Consider the following 19,753-nt stretch of genomic DNA (forward strand, 5'->3'; position numbering starts at 1 on the left):
TTGAGCAGCTGCTATCGGTGGTTGCAAACTCCTTTCCCCTTGAAAGTAAAGAGGATGCTCAAATATGTCACTGTGTCTGTCGTCCCAGAGGAATGATGAGTTCCTCGGTGAAGCGAAATGGTTCTACTGAGACCGCTGTTGTTCAATGTTTCCTGTCCCCACAAATAAGCATCAATTTCGTCTTTCGGGCGTTTATTTTCATGCCAGCTCTTCCCAACTCGACCACAGCAGCTTCAAGCTTCTTTTGAACGTGAGCCTGACTTTCTGCACTCACGACCCAGTCGTCACGGAACTGGTAGCCCAAATGGGGCATCGACAATCCAAGAGCCCCATCCACTGCCTTGATGAACAATAATCAGGAGAGTGGATCTGCCTGCCTCAGACCTCTACGACAGTGAAAGTCGGAATTGGGGAAGACTGCTGCAGCATTCGCATAGGACTGTGTGGTGTATCGAGGCTCCAGATACCTCGGTAAATCTGACAATTGTGTCATGCGAAACCGAATCAAACGCTTTCGAGATATCAGCAACCCCCAAGCTGAGGTTAGGAGCATTCACTGAAGAGTGACGAAGCAGGGCGTGCAACAGCGATGTGGTTCCCAAACAACCGTTTCGATGTAGAAATGCGAACTGGAGTGAGGGGAGTTGCAATCTACGGCTCCAACGATCAACAAGCACTTTGTGAAACCATCGACATGGAGATCAGCCTCAGTTGATTCGGTGAAGTCAGATTCGGGACCTTTGGAACTAGGGTAATACGGGCATGACACAGATGCAGCGAGCAACCCCCAGATAATAAGAGTAAGCTACGATACCCAGCGAGGACATTGACATTGAACCGGCGAAGCACCTTGACCGTGAGCTTTTCCAGACCTAGGGACGAATCGCCCATTAAATGGATCGCAAGGTCGACTTCTTCATCTGTAGCTGGATGGATCAAAGTCCTATCGAATGGTTGTACCGCGCGACTTGGCCGGCTATCCATGTGCTTTGGAGCACATGCCAATTGTGCTTGGCATCGGGAGGTAGGCCACAGTTGCATTCCATAGCCCATCGAACACAGCAGAGGCTTCATTTTCCCCCTCTTCTGTGGTACAAGATCTGGATGGCGGCGTAGTTTGCTCGATGGTTGCCCGGCACCCGATGGGCTAGCTAGCGACGGAGTTGGGATGCAATTTTCCAGGTGTGCGGAAATGTCTTGGAGGCGTGGAGGTACAGAAGTGACAGGACTTGCTCCGGTGTCGTGATGCCAGAATTCGACCCTCGGGCAAATGTCAGAAGGTCAACATTAGCAAGCGAACCGTCAGCATGCGATTCTAAGAATGTCACGGCGCAATCCACGAAACCAAACGCTATAGTCATCGGCTTCTGACGGGTAGGCCGTCATTTGACCGTTAGTTTGGTCAGATCCACCAGATGATGATTCGTCCGGCTGTGCTTGCCCGTTAAGCACCCGTAACCTGATTTGATGCTGATAGCCATCGACCGGGAAAATACTGCTCTAGTCACACGAACAGCGCGGTTTGCATGCCACAAGACGGATATAAATTGTTAGCCAGGCGTGAGAGTGATTGCGACTCTTGTTGGGACCAGTGGACATCAAAATTGTTCACTCGGCCAAGCTTATCTGCATTATGCTGTGTGCGTTCCGGCGGTGTTGACTCAGGCCATCGGAAAAAGGCGTGAACAATCAGCGCAAGTCAGTTGGAAGACCACGTTCGAACGAACACCTCCATGGACGTGAACTCGATGGTGGGCTACTAAGCCAGCCATTGATTTGCAGCACTTGCCACATTTCTCACACGTGAGTCCCACGAGTATCGTCTGTGTACTGGTTGAAACCGGTGCGGAGGCGCCAGGTGATTCGTACAGTACAGTATCGAAAATAACCAGCACACTGAAATCAAAAAGGGTGGTCAATCCTGTGTGGAGTTGCTTAACTTTAGCTCACCCAGACTGATGTCCAGGCTACCCAGTCGATACCACAAGGGGTGGTTCAGCGCGCCGATTATTACAGTTTCAACTTACTTCGCATCGTGGTACTTCAACAAGTAAAACAAAAGCTGCTGTTTACCTGAATCTTGCATCCATCTAATATGATCAAGCAAAACACCACAGGTCTACACAAATTCACGATATGTTCGGCCAATAGGCAGGCTTGCTTTGACCTTCCCGGTCCCTATTAAGCGTCGCTCACTTGCCCCCACCTAAGCGAATAGGCAAGTCTTTCGAGATGTCGACCAGTGCTCTCATTTGCACATGAATTTGGTTTTCATGGGCGAGCTAGATTAAGCTGAATCTCTCGTCCACAATGGTCAGCTTCAACTGCATGTGCTGCACAAGGTCGCCGCATTTTTCAGTTGGTTCGATATTCGAGATATCGCAATGCATTTTATAGGCGTAGCAGACTACTCATAAGGTTGCTGAAAAGGCTTCGGCAGTCCACGACTTTTTTTACCCTTGTCAGGGCTCTTTTGGGATGAATTTTCGAGGAACCTGTCAGTAAATATTGACTAATACTAAGATAGCCTGTACTGTTCCTTTGACAGTGTGCCCCGTTGTTGTTTTGGAAGGGTAGTTTTTTGAATAATTAAAGCTTAATTTTACTTTAGTACAAAGTCAATCCCATCAGGCACAATTTTCTCGGTAGAAAGTTGACCATAGTTTTATTGATTGATCATCTGTCACAACGCATTTTACCGACTGCGAAAAGACCACTTTGCATGGTATGCAAAACATAATAACCTCGACAGCGCATGCAAACTACAAAACATGCACACCCTTTCCGATTGCACTGGTGGATCGATCAACACAGCAGAATCATGTACCGACTGACAAGTTAACCCTGATTGTGGAATATCACTAACACCTGTCACCACAAACCAGGTCACATAAGGAAACTACTCACAAGGTTGCTTATTGATTGCATGCAAGGCAGTAAACATCAAAGTTTGTTTGGCGTGATATGAAGATCCGACATGTGCTGCTGAGCGAAATAAAGCTCAAAGATTGAGTATAGTAGCGGTACAACGAGAGTAGGCTGTATGACTATAAATATGCATTTGGTTTCGATTCATGGAGTCATTTCTTTCTGCCAGACGTGAAGCTGATGTTGTGTGATTTCACGAACTGGTTTGCCAGAAACCTCTAATTCTACGGTTTGGTTGAATATTTCTCTGTTGTGGAGGAACTGACCACGTGACTTTCACCTCACTCATCAACACTTCAGCTGATCTGTTCATATAGGTAGATATTAACCCAGCAGTTCCCGGATGCCACAATCTACTTTCAAACCTTATTTACTGAACGAAATGATGGAAAAATGGGTTCAGTCGAATTTCTAGATTAACGTCATCTTGTCCGTTACATCTAACAAGAATGTTTGATGACGACCACCAGTCAAGCGAAACTCCAAAAATAATAGTCAATAGTCGAACTGTAGACAAAATAATGGCATTTATCGCGTGGACACAATACGTCATAGCAAATTGGTTGAAGTAAATTGGACAAAAATGCCCAATCAAAACGCCCAAAATGAAACAATTCAACTCTATCTGTACCTGCGGAAACAGCATCTGAGTGATTGGAAAAAATGGATATAAAAGGTTTGACATATGTGATCGGCAAAAGTACAGCGTAGATGCCGCGGACAAATCAGTCTTACTGTTCTCGACAAATGTTCTGATTTGCATACTAGTTTGATTGTGACCGGAGACTCACCTGAGTCCAGCTGAATCTCTCTCGTGTATGCTGGTGCGCTTCAACCGAGTGTGCTCCGAGAAGTGCAAAACTGGTAGTGGGTGGTCGAAGAGTGTTCATTAACCTTACGCGTAGTGTGTTGAGTATAGACAATGTAGTCTTACCCTTTTTTACGTTGATTCGGGCCTCTCACAGAACACAACGGTGATAAGACTGAATTCTCGTAGCCTGATGGGGTAGAATATATCCTCAATTAACGGGATCGTGCAACATTTGCCTCGAAATTGTCCACAAAGAATACCACGCATGGTGCATCCAAATTTGTGGGGCAGGCAGCACTGAAAGCTCAGGGATTAATTTTTGGGTCCAAAAAAGCCACTGAAGCATTCAGTCAACATGCTTTCACTGTCTGATTTTGGAACGCCACAGTCCTCGTCGATTTGACCTCCTGTGCGACGATGGCATCTTGACGGATATTGATTCCGTGCAGAGTGGCAAAACATACAGGGTGCTCTTCATTGCATAAAGCTCCATGGACAAAGTGCCCCACCTAGTGGACACTTTTGGAAGTGCAGAAGGAACCTACTGGAGCGACTATTTCTATTTATTTCACTCAAAAGTATTTCATCCTGCTCTTTTACTACCCCGCTTAACACCTCCGTCATATATGCAACACAGACACTAGACCATTGTAATCACGAAAATAAAATCTAGCGAAAAATCTTTGTTCATTTCCGGAAGTTGGGCGACTATCTTTGATCGGACTGACCCTCAGTATCCGAAACGTCGGATTACACCATACAATCAGTGTATCATCTTCCTGATGCCTGATCCTTATATGATGGCATGCTTTTCTAGATCTACCTGAGTTGTTCACGACTCGGAAATTTACAAGACGATTAACGGCCAACTTTACCTGGCTTAACTGCTCAACTGTTACTTGTTGGTAAGCTGCTGAATATATTGGGATTTCTCTCTTTTCACCGGAAATAATATTTTGACAATTCGACTAATTCGAGATTATAACAATAATGCGGACTGGGTTTACTTCACTCCATTAGTGCTCACATCTCTAATGTATAAAGTTCAATCATTTTTGGCCACTCAGCTGAGAACAAGACAATGGAACAATACAGCTGCGATCGGTCGTCACGTGACCGAACAGTGCAGGATTAGATAAGGCTAACGTGCACGCACCGATAAGACTGACAGCTGTTCTGACGAATTATCACTGAAGCATTTTCACCCTCTCACCACGATTTGTTTTTGTCTACCAAGTTGTCTGAATTTCTGGGTCGTCGCGTGCTGCCATGTGAAAATGAGAAGGGAAGAAAAGCGGTTGAAATGTTGTATGAAACGTTCGTCACAGATTTACCTGGTTATTACTTAAAAGTAATTAGAAGAGACTACCATACGGTAACCACTATTACGCCCCACATGAACTTTCCATGTTTAAACCCAACACTGCAGAATACAGAGAAGTATCTGCCTTGTGACTGATGTGCAGTTACTGCGCTTGAACACTTGTACACGAGAGAGCCCAAAAAGTCCGACAATTGGAGAAAAAAAGTGTTAATGTGAAGTTAAGAAATGCCCTCCTTTACCTTTTGAAAAGTGATGACGTAACAGTTGGACATTAAGCACAATGTGATCAACGCTTTGTTCGACAATGGAATCAGCGCGGAATACATTCTCACGGACTTGATTCATAATCTTATCACAATGGTCTACCGAGTGTCTAAACGTAGTGGATGTTAACATGTAGGATGTGGAATATTCCAACTAACCATGTGTCCAGTACACATAGTGTCGTTTTATGTTACACGATGGCTCATCAAACGGATGTGAAAAACGCTTCTGCAGGAGGCCGTCCTAACCTTCAATCGGGATAAAGCCTGTAGCGAAGAAATCTGGGATAATGTGATTAGACCCCTCAAAGATGCCGGCAGCTTGATTGACGCATAAACTTTACATGAATTGGGTTTTCTAAACGTGGCTTACAGTGCTCTCCCTTACGATAAACAACATGGTTTGGTGACTCAGCACATGCTTCTAAATCCTCAAAGGATTATGCATGATTGTGATGGGACAACCTTCATCTTCAGTCGCAGGGACACGCGGTCCAAACCGACCGTATGATTGTTGAATAGCGGCAGGTGTGTCTTTTGTCCTAGCGCTAATCTAGCGGGTCGTATGGAAATCTCGATGGTTACTCTCATTTGCATAGGAATTTGGTTTTGACATCCAGTGAATCTCTCGTTCATAGTGGTCCGCTTCAACTGAATGAGCTGCACCATGGTTCAGTCGGTACGATATTCGAGACATCGCAATACGTTATTGTCTTGACGTAACACGCTACTTATACAGTTGCAAAACCGTTCGTTGGCCGTCGAAGAGTTTTCAGCGTTGTTATTAGTAGTGTGTTACACCCAGAGCAAAAATCCACGAACGATTTTGTGGATGAGCTAACCCACTGGCAATCAAAGTTACGCGCTGAGATCCCCATGTAGCAAACAGAAGGAAGCTATCCAACTAATTGGGGAGCTATGAAGCACCTAAAAAAACTCGCCATTTTCAGAGTTTTAGGAAGTCGGAGGTACAATACCAACCTCAGCGCACCCGACCAAGTTGTATTGTCTTTGTTAGCTGAGGAAGATGCCTAGTGACGCTACCTCTAAAAAGTTTAGCTGAAACTTTGAGACAAAATATCATGTTGCCAGATCCCGATAAGCGCCTATTCCAAAGCGTAACAACACTTGAACAACATTCGGTTAACTGAATGCCAGACAACCACGTGACATTCAATTCTACTAGAAAGTTCAAATAATCTTGGATTGACGTGAGATCAGCATGCTAGGTCATCAAATGTTCTGGACTGCGGCTTTAGCTGTCACAAGTTTGCTCACCTCACAAGGATATTGATAGCCCGAATAAAAACTACCGATTGTTTATCGAGCGCTTCGGAAACGATATTGATAGCAATAATTAACAGAATTGACGTGCGAATTCAGTGGCGGTCTCATTGGTGTATGCTTGGAAGAATGTGCTTTGCTTTCGCATTTTTATCATCACGGCAGCAAAACTGAAAGAATCTCGTTCTGCAGAAAGTGAAGTAGAGATGGTCAAAACTGTTCCACTGCAAAGTTAAGGTGTGAGCTTTAAACGAAAACAATACTATTGCAACCTCATTATATTCGGCAAAAACTTTGTGGTGCGACAAGGATAAGAACGCAGATGCCCCCACTCGCCTGCAACTAGGACTAACGACAGCTGAGACTGAATTCAACGAGCCTCGAGCCGTGATTGGTCCATTTGAGCGGCTTGTTTCGATCCATTATGGGTATTACTGTTAGAAGTCTATTGGGAGGTAAACATATATAATAAAATGAACTGTTATGGCCACATTCAGAAAAACGGCCGTTTTTGCAATTGAATTATACCAACTATTGTAATAAGAAAAAAGCTCCATACGTTTTCTCACATGTCAAGAAGTAGCAATCCAGTTTCAAGACCATAAAAATCTACTACGGTATTTTGCTCCAGTTGGACGAATTCGAGGAAAAATGGGCCTTTCGCCCTAGTATCATCTCCTCCAGAGTGGTTACCTGCAGTGAGAGAATCCTACTACACAGGGCACAAAAGTTGCGCGTCCTACAAAATGTGAACAGACATGATATATTTCTTAGAAGACTAAATATTCTATTCAGTGGCTATTCAATCGTCAAATGAACCAACGGGTTCGTTACTCCCTTTAATAAGAACCCTCCACAATTGAACATTTAAACCAGGCCCTAGGGACAGTCATTGTCCGGTGGAGGACAGCTGCGCTCCCTCCACTTGTTAGGTTCCGTCATGTGACCCCATTCTTGGTGGGAAAGTTGCCAGTGTGACAAATTTTTCAAAGCTAAAGATTCCGTGCCATCTGGCGAAGCTACAGCCTGGTCTCCCATACAGGGTCTCAAGCCTGAACAAACTTCAGCGAAATCGTGTCTTCCGCACGATTGTCTCCATAATCTTGGACATACCAGAAGCTTGCATGTCCTTTCTAGAAGGCGTTTCCAAGGTCAGCCAATGTGTAAATTCCCGTCTGTTCACTCAAAAGCATTTCAATTCATCTCAGTAGTAATGACCCAATACCCCGAGTCATTTATCCCCCAATAGCACACAATATGGGGAAAGCATGTCCGAGACGACTGAGTTCCCTAGTTAAATTAACTATATTCCTCCAAAATATTTCTTACAAACTCCCCAAGGAAGGGCTGCAACATATTCGCATTGGACTATCATAGTCTTCGACGGCAGGAGACCAAACCAAAATCTCCTATGTCTTTTACTTATACCTTGATTCAGTGCATCGACAGGAACATGTGAAGTGGCTGGGTTTGTTTTAGATTCAACATAAACGAAGGGTCCCGAGTGAGCCTTCCGTCAAAACCAAATTGGTTTGCAAATGACTGCATTTCGCTAATTTCGTGCGATTTGGGTTCAAGTAGAACATAAGTTCGACCGATACTCGGGGACTGTACTTACCTGATGAGCCCCAAGAAGGGCGAAACCGGCTGTGGGCTGTGGAAGAGCTTTCAGCGACCTAATGAGTAGTGCATGAACGAAGGAAGTTTGAACGTGCAACACTACTCATAAGGTTGCTGAAAACTCTCCGACATCCCACGACCAGCTTCGCTCTTCTCGGGGCACAATTAGCTGAAGCGGACCAGCATAGACGAGAGACTCAGCTGAATTCAATTGAATCACCAGTCAAAATCAAATTCGTATGTAAATGAGAGCATCTATAGAAATATGTAAAATAAGGATTCAAATAGAACATAAGATTGAGGGGAACTTAGGGACTGTGTCTATCTGGTGAGCTCCAGGAATGGCGACCCTGTCGAACAGCTTTCAGCGGCCTTATGAGGATTGTGTTACGTCTATACATGTAGGTATTGCGATATCTCGAATATCGTACCGACTACGATATCTCGAATATCGTGCGGACTGAAATATCAGACAGTACATTCAGTTGAACCGGATAATCATGAACGGGAGATCTAGCTGGATTCAACTCAGCCTGATATGAAAATAAAATTCTTGTGCGAATTCGCCGAAATTTTATGCTAAAATCATGCGAAGTTTAGTTTTTTCCCATAATCAAGTAAGAGTACAGGGATTTCGGGTCACGCAATCGAATTAAAATGAAGTCCTTTAAATTGGAACCTTGTTTCGGTCACAATGTAAACAACAAAAATTCACCTGAATACCTCTTGGACAAATGAAGAGTCTACTGACGCAACCACAATAATCGAAGCGGTTTTCAACTAATGGAATTGTGAAAAAATATGTTATTATACTATAGGGTTATATTATGAGTGCTTCAGAAAGAAAGGAAGTCACATGACGAGAGAACATTCCATCTGAGAAGTCATCACTTAGGGAATCAGTCAACATGCGAACACGTGATTTGGATTGCGTGACTGAAGGTTGGGTGATGCTATATCCCGTCTGTGTGCGAGTTACCCACAAGGTTGATCAACCGCTTTTGACCGAATGACTGAGTGTTCAAACTACTGGCCGGGAGTTTGCGGGTTCAAAACCCTCAGGAGTTTCATTAGATTCGCACCACCGGGGAATCCCAAAGAAATGGAACAACTCTCGTCGGGTTCAAAATCCCCAGGAGTTTCATTAGATTCGCACCACCCTGGGAATCCCAAAGAAATGGAACAACTCTCGGCCTTCCAGTATAAGTTGACTTCAATTAAAGGACGAAACTTCAACTGACACTTACGTTCAATTTTTCGTCAGTTTGACCCGGCCAGTTATTTTGAACGCGCACAATCCGGAGTCAGATCCACTGAAGATCAATCACATTACCGACTGGGTCTACTGCCACATCCTATAGAACATATTATTCATCCGAAACTCTTTCAAATCTCCCACCAACATCAATTTGATGTGCATCCATGTCGGTCGATAATGAATTGATTATAAAGTGAACTTTATTTCTCATGACAGACCGAATGATTTATTCGAATTAATGAACCTTTTTGAGCCGAATCCTTATTTTCTTTGATCCAGGGAAGGCACAATAGGAATCGTTACAAAGTTAATGAACTCTGATCATATCGACCGCAAAGAGGCCTTTGTTTACAGTGAGTAAGGAAGGCCTTAAATATGATTTTGGCATAATTGCTTAAAAAACTCGAGAAAACATGTGCCTCCTTAAATCTGTGAAGAAACAAATTGAAAACACCAAGAAAACAGTTGTCGATTGTACGCTGCGTCTGCGTTACCGTTGTGCACCGAGATAATTATGACGCTGCTGGGGCCTGGGGTGCATCTTCGGGCTTGAGAATGAAATCACCGCTTGCCGTCAAATATTAAACCGATTGCCAAGGAAACGAGGTGAAATGTGAAACTATCGGAAAGCACTAAACAATTCCCGGATCTAGTAGAGCAGTTCGCTTTCACCCACATGTTTACCTACCCGTGATATTTCACATGCTTCCGATTGTTAATCATTGGCCTCTCACGTGTTCATCCGCCACCGTTTGTGCACACAGCTTGCCTGGATGTCTGCATCATGCCAGCTGTTCCGCCTGATAGCGTGATAGTCCGATTTGGTTGGAAAGAATGTTGATAGCTCTGGTTGTGAGACCGATGACTGAATTGTTCACATGGCCCAGCAGTTTTGTTGCAAACGTTTCGTCACACTGTGTGGCGTTCAGCCTAACGTACTCCAGCCTAACCAATACGCATTGATGACGAATTTGGCAACCTTGGGAACAAATTTGTCGGGCCCGTCGAGAAAATTCAGTCATCAATCTGTTAATCTAGCCTGTGTTTTCTCTCCAGTCCTACCTGGCTCGAATCTCTTGTCACGTACCCTTCTCTGGATGAGGTCGTCTCTTGGAGACGTGTTTCAATTGAACCTAGTTCCGATCCGTGGTCAAAGGATACTCCAGCTATGCGCCTTGGTGTTCTGTTGCTCGTGTTCGCCGAATAACTGAGGTCTGTTGTTTTCGTCTGCATTCGATTTTATTTGATGGGACCTCGTCGAAAAAATTCCCCGAGTAAGTGATCTGTCTCGCCGCTTGATTGAGGAACTGGTGTGAAACCGATCGGCTTCATACTCTTAGTTCAACCCCAGGCACAGATTGACGATATTTTGGTAATTCACCGATTACATAGAGAAAATTTTGTGCCCAACTCCATTCTGAAAGGACCAGAAAATTAAGAAGTTGGACAAAGACACGACCAGTAAAAAAACGTGACAAGTGTGAATCAACCGATTGGTCTGTCGCTGAATTCAAAGGAAATGGTACAGACATTGATGTTTAAAAAAACCCAGTGCTTCGTATAGTAATAACAAAAGGTTTGCTTAGGAAATTAACACTGGCGAGTTGAAGTTGGGTTGCAGAAAGAAAACTGTAGAAGTTCACACACTTCCATGAGCTGACAAACATCAGCAAAGAACTTCGTAACCCAAGGTTGCTTGGTTGTGAAATTTCATCAGATCCAGACGGAAAGAGGTCACTGAGGGTTTTAAATTGAAGTCAGGTTACGGTACCGAATTCATTCTGTATTATTCCTGCCTGGTCTCAATTGAACTGGCTCAGCTGATCGGATATTTAGTAGTTCATGTAAAAACTGATCAATAACCTACGGAGCAAACAGTTGGTCTGAAGTCCACAAACAAGGTGAAAAACATTTTTTCAGCGGTTTTATCTAGTGTATGTACATTGGAAGGTGCAGATGGCCTCAGTGACAATGATAAAGTTAGAAGGGATATACTTATTGGCTTCCTGCTCATCAGTCCACTCATAACTCTCCCTTACATCTAACGAATTTCGGCAATTTTGAGATCCCAGTCTCTCTGTCCTGATGCAGTTATTCTGGTCGGTTCACATCAAAGTGTGAAAGCACTTAACTTGATTCTCATTCCTATGAGAGTTCAACAGCAGCACGTAACCTTGGTTGTTACGGTAACCGAACTCAGAATCTTGGTCGTTAAGATGAGTCTGAATTCACACAGGCATATTCACAGGCAAACACACCAATGTTTGCACCTGGCTACTCTACAAATTTCGCAACTTCTGGCAGATAATGAAGCAAAACTGTTCAGCATGGTGACCATGGTGCTCCGTCGCTGGGATGTCTTGGCAAGCGACTAAGCGCAGATCACTCCAGCATGCTCTCTCGTATTTACTGATGGAATGATGTCACGAGTTCAAAGTTCGGATCCCGGTAGATAAGGTAAACGATTCCAGTCCAATTGCAAAGACCCATATTGTTCTCTGTCCAGGCTTCGGTATCATGAACCTAATTCGGCTCTTAATACCTCCCTAAGATTTCACATTAGCGACACAAAAATGGAACACCAAAGTTGGACCACTCAGCTTCGGTTCGCTTATCATATGTGGGCAATTTATTTCTGTTTATACATATCACCCTTCAAATTTGTCAAGATGGTGGGATCTTAGTAGTACACAGAAAATTGGCTTTGAACCATTGCAGCAATTGTTCCGCGCCACATGAATAGCAGTTACGATGTGATTTTATCACACCCGATTGATGTGGTCAACTCAAGCATTGTTGGAGAGTATCGAAGACTTCTAACATATGCATTTGCCGAATGATCTGGGTCCTTCTCAAAAACATAACTGAACACACAACTCAGCTTTCCATCGGACAGTTGAAATAGTTGGAAAAAATATTTATCCCTAATGAAGAACCTCTAGTTCAAATGTCCCCCGCCTGTATGCGGGGATATTCCCACAAAAACGAATTTGCAAAGATAGCCCATCTCTGTGCATTTCGAGCATGTACCGACACACTGCTTAACTAACTTAGTGTAGTTATCAAGCCAAGTGACAGAGCGAAACGGATTTCCTAAGGTCGTAGAAGCATTTGTCATTCCCTCCTCCTGCTTCTAGAAGGCCACTGGTCTCCTGACAGCCGTTGATTTACGAATTAAAATTATCGCAAGATGACAATTTGTACTAAAACGAATTGACGCCGGCATACTAGAACCATGATGTGCAACCCTCACGAGATATCTGAGTATGAATCACCCTTCCAAGTCCTCGGTACTATTCGGAAGATAGTTTGAATATATCTTGGCACGCTTCCGAGAAAAGCATGGTTGCATAGGCTGGGAGGTTGAACGCTCTTCTAAACTGGTTAATGTGGTACGTTTGCAAATGTAGACCGAACTAATGGAAGAAGTTTGAAATTCAAACGCAGGAACTGGAGTTCCTGTGAGGAACAGGAGTGGAGCATCACTAATTACGGCCTCCTGAACATAGACTTTGACTCTAGCGCGTGCTGGTTAGGACATCAAGCTATTTTGAAAAGTAGGGTCGTTGGACTGAGGACTGACTTGCCTATTTAAATATAAAATAGTCTATATTTGGAATCTCAAATGTCAAATCGCCCAATTACAGCGCTATGTTCAGGGTTAACCATGTCAACAAAACGTGTGAAATTTTCCTGTGTATGAATAAACTGGTAAAAGAGATACATAGATTTGCAAATCAGTTTGGTTTTCACGACAGACTCAGCCGAATCTCTCGTTTGTGATATTCTACAACTGAATGTGCTGCACACAGTTTCCTCTATGAAAATATACTGCGATATCTCGAATATCGTGCCAACTGAATCATGAGGCAGCTTGTGTGCAGCACATTCAGTTGTAGGATATCATCAACGAGAGATTGAGTTGAGTTTCGTGAAAACCAAATTGATTTGCTACTTGTTTACTTCTGATGTTGTTATTCAAATTCACAAATGGATGACGGTTAGTGTCGTTAACCCCCAGCTAACCAATTAGAACGTATATGCCAGGGTCCGGCTATTTAGGCGATAATATTGATCAGATTCAGTGTTCCGCATCCTTAGTATAGACCGCGCTGTGTTCCCACGACAGCACAGACCGGAAGCTATTTTTGATCCGTCCGGTGGCAGATGGACCTCAACGATTTACCACGACCAGATTACGTGCGTCTCGAAGCATCCTGTGGTGCATCAATCAGGTCTTGTCATCTAAACTGATATTCAAAGGTAGAAGATGGATTCGGTGACCTTGAAGCTGTAGCACTCTGCGTGCTAGTCAACATCAGACTGCATGCGCACAGTGGTTTCCTTTGAACTACTACTACTTCAATTTTATCACGCCGTAAACAGAATGCTGCGCATGTGCTACCTAGCTAACCAGTTGAAGGACACAATGAAAGTTAACTTGCTAGTAGAATTCACTGACACAGACTTGTGTGGACCTGCAGTTAGACAGCAGCCGTCGGGTTAGCGCTGCTGACCAGTTCGATTGCTGCTGTCCTTGTTGTTCCGACAGTTACTGTTGCGATTGTTCTTTGTTCTCTATTGACCCCGTAAACAGACGTGATTGTTCGGGCACATCGAAACCAGGGACAACACATAGGTAGGCAAAATCAAATCATGGTTCATTTGACAAAGCGTCATTTGGATTTTCCCCTCATAGTGCCAGAACCGTAGTTTTGCCTGAGCTGTTGTTGAAACGTATTGAGTTGCAAAGGTATTATGGAATGGACACGTGACTATCAGCTTTGTTCCACTGGAATCATTATTCCTGACGGTGTTTTGCTAAGTGGCTTGTCCCACACACACGAAGTTTACGGAGGCCTGTTGGGTGTAGACCTTACCAAAGGAGGGTTACTTTAATGTTACCAGTCTTTGACATCCAGATCCTGCAGAAGTCTGAACAGATGAGCATCTTACAACCCCGTCCGAGCAGCCGAACTCGACTCTTGATTCTCTTGACGTCCTGAAATACGCAGCCGTGTGTTCAGCTGATTCTGAGGAAGAACGGGATAGTTCTCCACCCCAGGATCCTTATGGACTCAGTGAAGGCATCAAATGAAATTCTGAGATTACTCTCTTGAACCAACCATTTACATGAGCCTGGCTGAGGAAGCTTTTCCCCTCCATTACTTATGATGTGTAGACTGTTATCACCTACACAATATCTGAGGTCCAAATGACATCGTCTTGTTTTGTGCTCTCATGGGACACGTGTTCATGTTTGTATGGAGAAGGTTCGTGATATCTGATCGCAATCCAGCATGAGTCATGACTATGTGACGCCATAGTTAGACTTGAGACCAAACTGTTTTGAAGACTATTTTTGCGGGACGACGTATAGAACGTGGGTGTCTTTGTGTGTCACCACTCACGGCACCACTCACCACACACACACACACACAGTAGGCACTCTCGATGGGATGTGATGAAATGTTCCTGCAGATCGAACTACGTTTCTACTTTCACTCACGGCCCCCTCACCACACACACACACACAGTAGGCCCTCTCGATGGGATGTGATGAAATGTTCCTGCAGATCGAACTACGTTTCTACTTTTACTCTCGTTCTATTCATCCCAATTGATTTTTCCTTGTGCGAAGGCACCGACCATTCAAATAGAGTGCTTTTGTCAAGTTACATACAATCTAACAAAGGGTTCTGATTTCCACAGCTTCTAGGCATGACGTTCCTTAACCCGGCACACTGTCGAAGTGTACGAGCTCGTCATAAGGTGGTTGATTAAGAGGCAAATAATCGTCTGTTACGCGTTAAACAAAACATAACCGCAGTTCTTTTTTGGTGGAATTCGCCCTTGTGCATACGGCCTGGGTGAGAAAGATTCGTTTGATCGTAAAAAGCAGAATGCGATTGCTGAAACAATAGTGATAGCACTATGAATGCTTTATCGACTCTCCAAAATGACCGCCAATAGATAAGGTACAGACGAACCCCAAGACAACGAAGACAATAGCCGAGGTTTATCGAGAAGCTACGGGCCAAATGGTCTGTCATTGACATTCAAGAACATCACTGAGGACGAATACGTTCTCTTGCACTCGTAACCGCACTCATCGACAGCTGTATTGAACCAGGCGACGTCGAAATCACCATACACACACACACACACACACTGTAAGGTAATGGGGAAGCACGATTTCACAGTCCTAATGTTCTACATAAACGGAAAGTTGATTACAAACTAAAAACCATAATATAAGATTGAATAGTCTCAAGCTGGAGCACATCCAATAGCTTTTGATTGGCAGTTTGCCTTAATGTCCAAGACGGTGAGAAAAATAGGATCAGGAATTCGAGTGATAAGGGAGGGTTCTAAAGTGAACCAGGCTGCGCAAAGTTCGCCTGCATATTGTCATACATACGAGTTTGAATTACACTCTTCTTGACTGCGTATGACTTGGTGATGTTGCGGAATACAGTTAGGCCAGTGGGGGGTGGGGAGGGTAACGTCTGGCTCCACACAAACCTGTTCAGGGCCGTCCTTGTCTGTTCGGGCTACTGGCAGCAAATGTGACTGAGATCACAGAAAGATGTATGATCAGATTCACTAATCGTCTCATACAAGACAGCGAGCACTCTGCTGGGCTTTGAAAGGGTACATCCGGAGTCGTGTACAAAGTGAGGGTCTGAAAGATTTTATCGTGCAAAGCAAAGGGATAAAAGATCACGGGTACAAGAAGCACAACGTCTCAGGTTGTAGCGTCCCGCGTCACACTGACCAGTCCAGTTGGCTGTCAGCCCGTAAGCTCATGTAATAGCAGTCTCATAGTCACTATACTTAAGGCATAGAAAATGACTAAACCACGGGTCTTGTTGTGAATGGTTGCTCCACCCCACTCTCAACCACTGCACCTGACCATTCTACAAGCTTGAGTATGACTTCACAGAATTATTCTACTGTGATCAGGATACGTGCAACAATCTTTTTTATTGTAAGATGAGTTATTGTTTTGTCTATTCAGGTGGATGTTTTGATTTTCATGGACGAGCAGTTCTCATGTCGTTTCGATGCATTTGTTTTGAAAATTAGATATGAAATCAAGTAGCATTTGTTTATCCGAACAGTGGTATAGACGGCGAACATCTGTGGCACATCGCGATTAAAACGGCTTTGATGGTTTCCCCAACCCGTCTGCTGTGAACAGAATATTTCCTATTCGTCTTGGAGGGAAATTCTCTGGCGAATCAATATTTTTTGCAATGTGAATTCACTGTGTTAGTGAAATCCTTCAGCGGTCAGACGACAAACATTTGAACTGTAAAACGAAACACTGGTTGGTACATACGGCTAACAATTTTTCTGTGGCCTTGACCTTATCCAGCTTGTTCGATAAAGCAGACACAAACCAGACAAACATGTGGATATTGATGATGAATCGGTAGTCAAACGCAGCTCAATATCAGTTACTGGATCTGTGCTGAGACGAGAGGCACCGGTACCGACGGAGCCCCCTAACCCCCACTCCCATAAACTGCTGTTCCTAGACAAAACCGTTGGCGGCTTTACTCCCATGCGAACGGGGATAAAGCAATATAAAGTTTACAAACGCGGTGATAGCATAAAAATTTCAGGTTTGGCATTTAGTGCGAAACAATAGAGGAGTCAAGAAGCTTACACGCTGACAGCACCTGACCCACGTAAGGAAGTATTTTTGTTCAGAATCGCGGAAGAATAACTTGAAAAAATGCACACATGACTTACAATTCTTCCAAAATGCCGACAGCACACAAGCTTAGTGATCGTGATACTTAAGTTAAGCAAGAAGGCTTTTCATAGCTCTGTTTTATCCTGATTCCGTTCGAGACCTAACTGCCAAGCAGGCGGTCCCCCAAATGACGTTTCTTTCAAAGAGGGGTCCCTGTATTTCCTAGTGCCAGGGCAGCCATTCTCCTTCATGGAAATTACTCCTTCCAAGATGCATATATGCACATTCTTTCAAGGTGTAGTAAGGTTTGTAGTGCAAGTTATAGGACCATGGGAAACTCCGGACAGTCAGCTACAGGTTGCACTCTTCTTAGGGTTCATTAGGTAAACCCAGTTCCGGATCCTCATGAAACATTTGAACACCGGTTTGTAACTATGCGGCCGCAAAATGATTTGCAGTCGATGAATGATTGTGCGGAAATCCACCTGGATCACTGGTGGATCTGGTGAGCCCCAAGGTAGGCAAACGGTTATGGACTGTTTAGGATTTCAATCAACCATTTAATCAGTGTCAACAAATTGAGTATCACTCAAATGAAACGTGGCGAAATGTAAGCAGCACTTTAAGTTGAAAAGCCGCTATAAGGGGAAGATGTTGATGTGATTCCGCTATCTTATCAAAATCAATTTAATTAGCAAATGAGTGTTTATCTTAACCAGGTTTGTGACCAGTTGACGCCCGTAAAGGTTGTCCACAATGGAATTCCGTTTCGTCAACGCTGATTGCAACCCGTTAAGTTTGTTTGGGAAGATCATTTAAATTCACTGAATTTACTACGAAGTTGATTTCGAATGCAGTGAGCGATATTTCATGAAGAAATTTTATTATGCGGCATTCTTCTATGCTTGCGTCAACCGACGCATGTGATTCATTTGTTTACCTTCCTTTAATGTCATTCGCATACCAGATTTTTCTAAGCCTATGTGAACGCTCATATTTACCACTCACTTTCTAAATTCTTAAAGCTTATGATTCTCATACAGGTTGTCCTTGTCATCCAACTTCGAGTTAATTTATACACATTCATTCATTCATTCATTCATTCATTCTTCATTCATTCATTCATTCATTCATTCATTCATTCATTCATTCATTCATTCATTCATTCATTCATTCATTCATTCATTCAATCATTCATTCATTCATTCACTCATCCATCCATCCATTCATTCATTCATTCATTCATTCACTCATCCATCCATCCATTCATTCATTCATTCATTCATTCACTCATCCATCCATCCATTCATTCATTCATTCATTCATTCACTCATCCATCCATCCATTCATTCATTCATTCATTCATTCACTCATCCATCCATCCATTCATTCATTCATTCATTCATTCACTCATCCATCCATCCATTCATTCATTCATTCATTCATTCACTCATCCATCCATCCATTCATTCATTCATTCATTCATTCACTCATCCATCCATCCATTCATTCATTCATTCATTCATTCACTCATCCATCCATCCATTCATTCATTCATTCATTCATTCACTCATCCATCCATCCATTCATTCATTCATTCATTCATTCACTCATCCATCCATCCATTCATTCATTCATTCATTCATTCACTCATCCATCCATCCATTCATTCATTCATTCATTCATTCATTCATTCATTCATTCATTCATTCATTCATTCATTCATTCATTCACTCGTTTGCCTGTTTGTTTACCTGTTTGCTTTCTTGCTTGTTTTTTCGTTCGTCCAGCTGTCTGCTCGTTTGTCCGTTCGTTCGTGCTTGTACCGGTTCTTTGACAAACGCCGGATTGCGTCGTCCTGATCGGAGGCACTTACATTACGCTACTAGCAGTAGCCGACACAGCAGGGCACTGGCAAGTCCGACAGTCCCACAGCCGTACGGCTGTGTGTCTGTACGCAACGCTGTTTATCTGGGCCGAAAACAGCAGTAGAAAATCGACCGCTGCTTCATTCCAACAGCGTGTGCAGACAGTGACCAAAATGCAGGACAACCGTCTGATTTTGCGCCTCGCGAGACGGCTTCGTGTTCGTTTTTCTGTTCGTCCCAACTGCCAATTTATTTTAGCCAAAGGTTAGTCTGGTTCTCACCTATGACGAAAATTTGAACTAGTCAATCAGATGAACGCGAGGGATGGAGTTTTGAAACAAACTTCAATTTCTTTCCGTCTTTTGTGAAGATAATTAGATCTGTTCAGTAAGAAGCGTCCTACTTCTTAGTTGATAGGCTTTGCTTGGTTTAGGCACGTTAATCTAAGAACATCGATTCAACCGGAGTGACATGTCTCGCAGTTAGTCGTCAGTTCATTTTGGCACTACTGGGACACTCCACATGAACGGCCCAAATCAGAGATCCGATTAGTCCCTGAGATATTCGTCCATACCAGTGATCAGGCATGTCAAGGAGTGACTGAATACCCCTTTCATACTCCTCCACGTTGTCGAGTGAATGTCAGGCAAGGCAAAGCTAACAATAACTTCTGCCGCTTCGATAACTACCTA

The 19,753-nt window shown here is 43.6% G+C and overlaps 1 protein-coding gene across 1 annotated transcript; it reads left to right on the top strand.

Annotated features, from left to right (window-relative positions):
• Nucleotides 1–950: 950 nt before the first annotated feature.
• Nucleotides 951–19,185, top strand: T265_09127 (hypothetical protein; the record flags this gene model as incomplete). Its single annotated transcript, XM_009175124.1, has 2 exons — nt 951–1,024; nt 18,984–19,185. The coding sequence occupies 2 exons, from the start codon at nt 951–953 to the stop codon at nt 19,183–19,185; spliced, it is 276 nt and encodes a 91-aa protein (XP_009173388.1).
• Between the last annotated feature and the right edge of the window lie 568 nt (nt 19,186–19,753).

This window comes from Opisthorchis viverrini, assembly GCF_000715545.1.
Source record: "Opisthorchis viverrini unplaced genomic scaffold opera_v5_259, whole genome shotgun sequence".
In the NCBI taxonomy this organism is placed as follows: Eukaryota; Metazoa; Platyhelminthes; class Trematoda; order Opisthorchiida; family Opisthorchiidae; genus Opisthorchis; species Opisthorchis viverrini.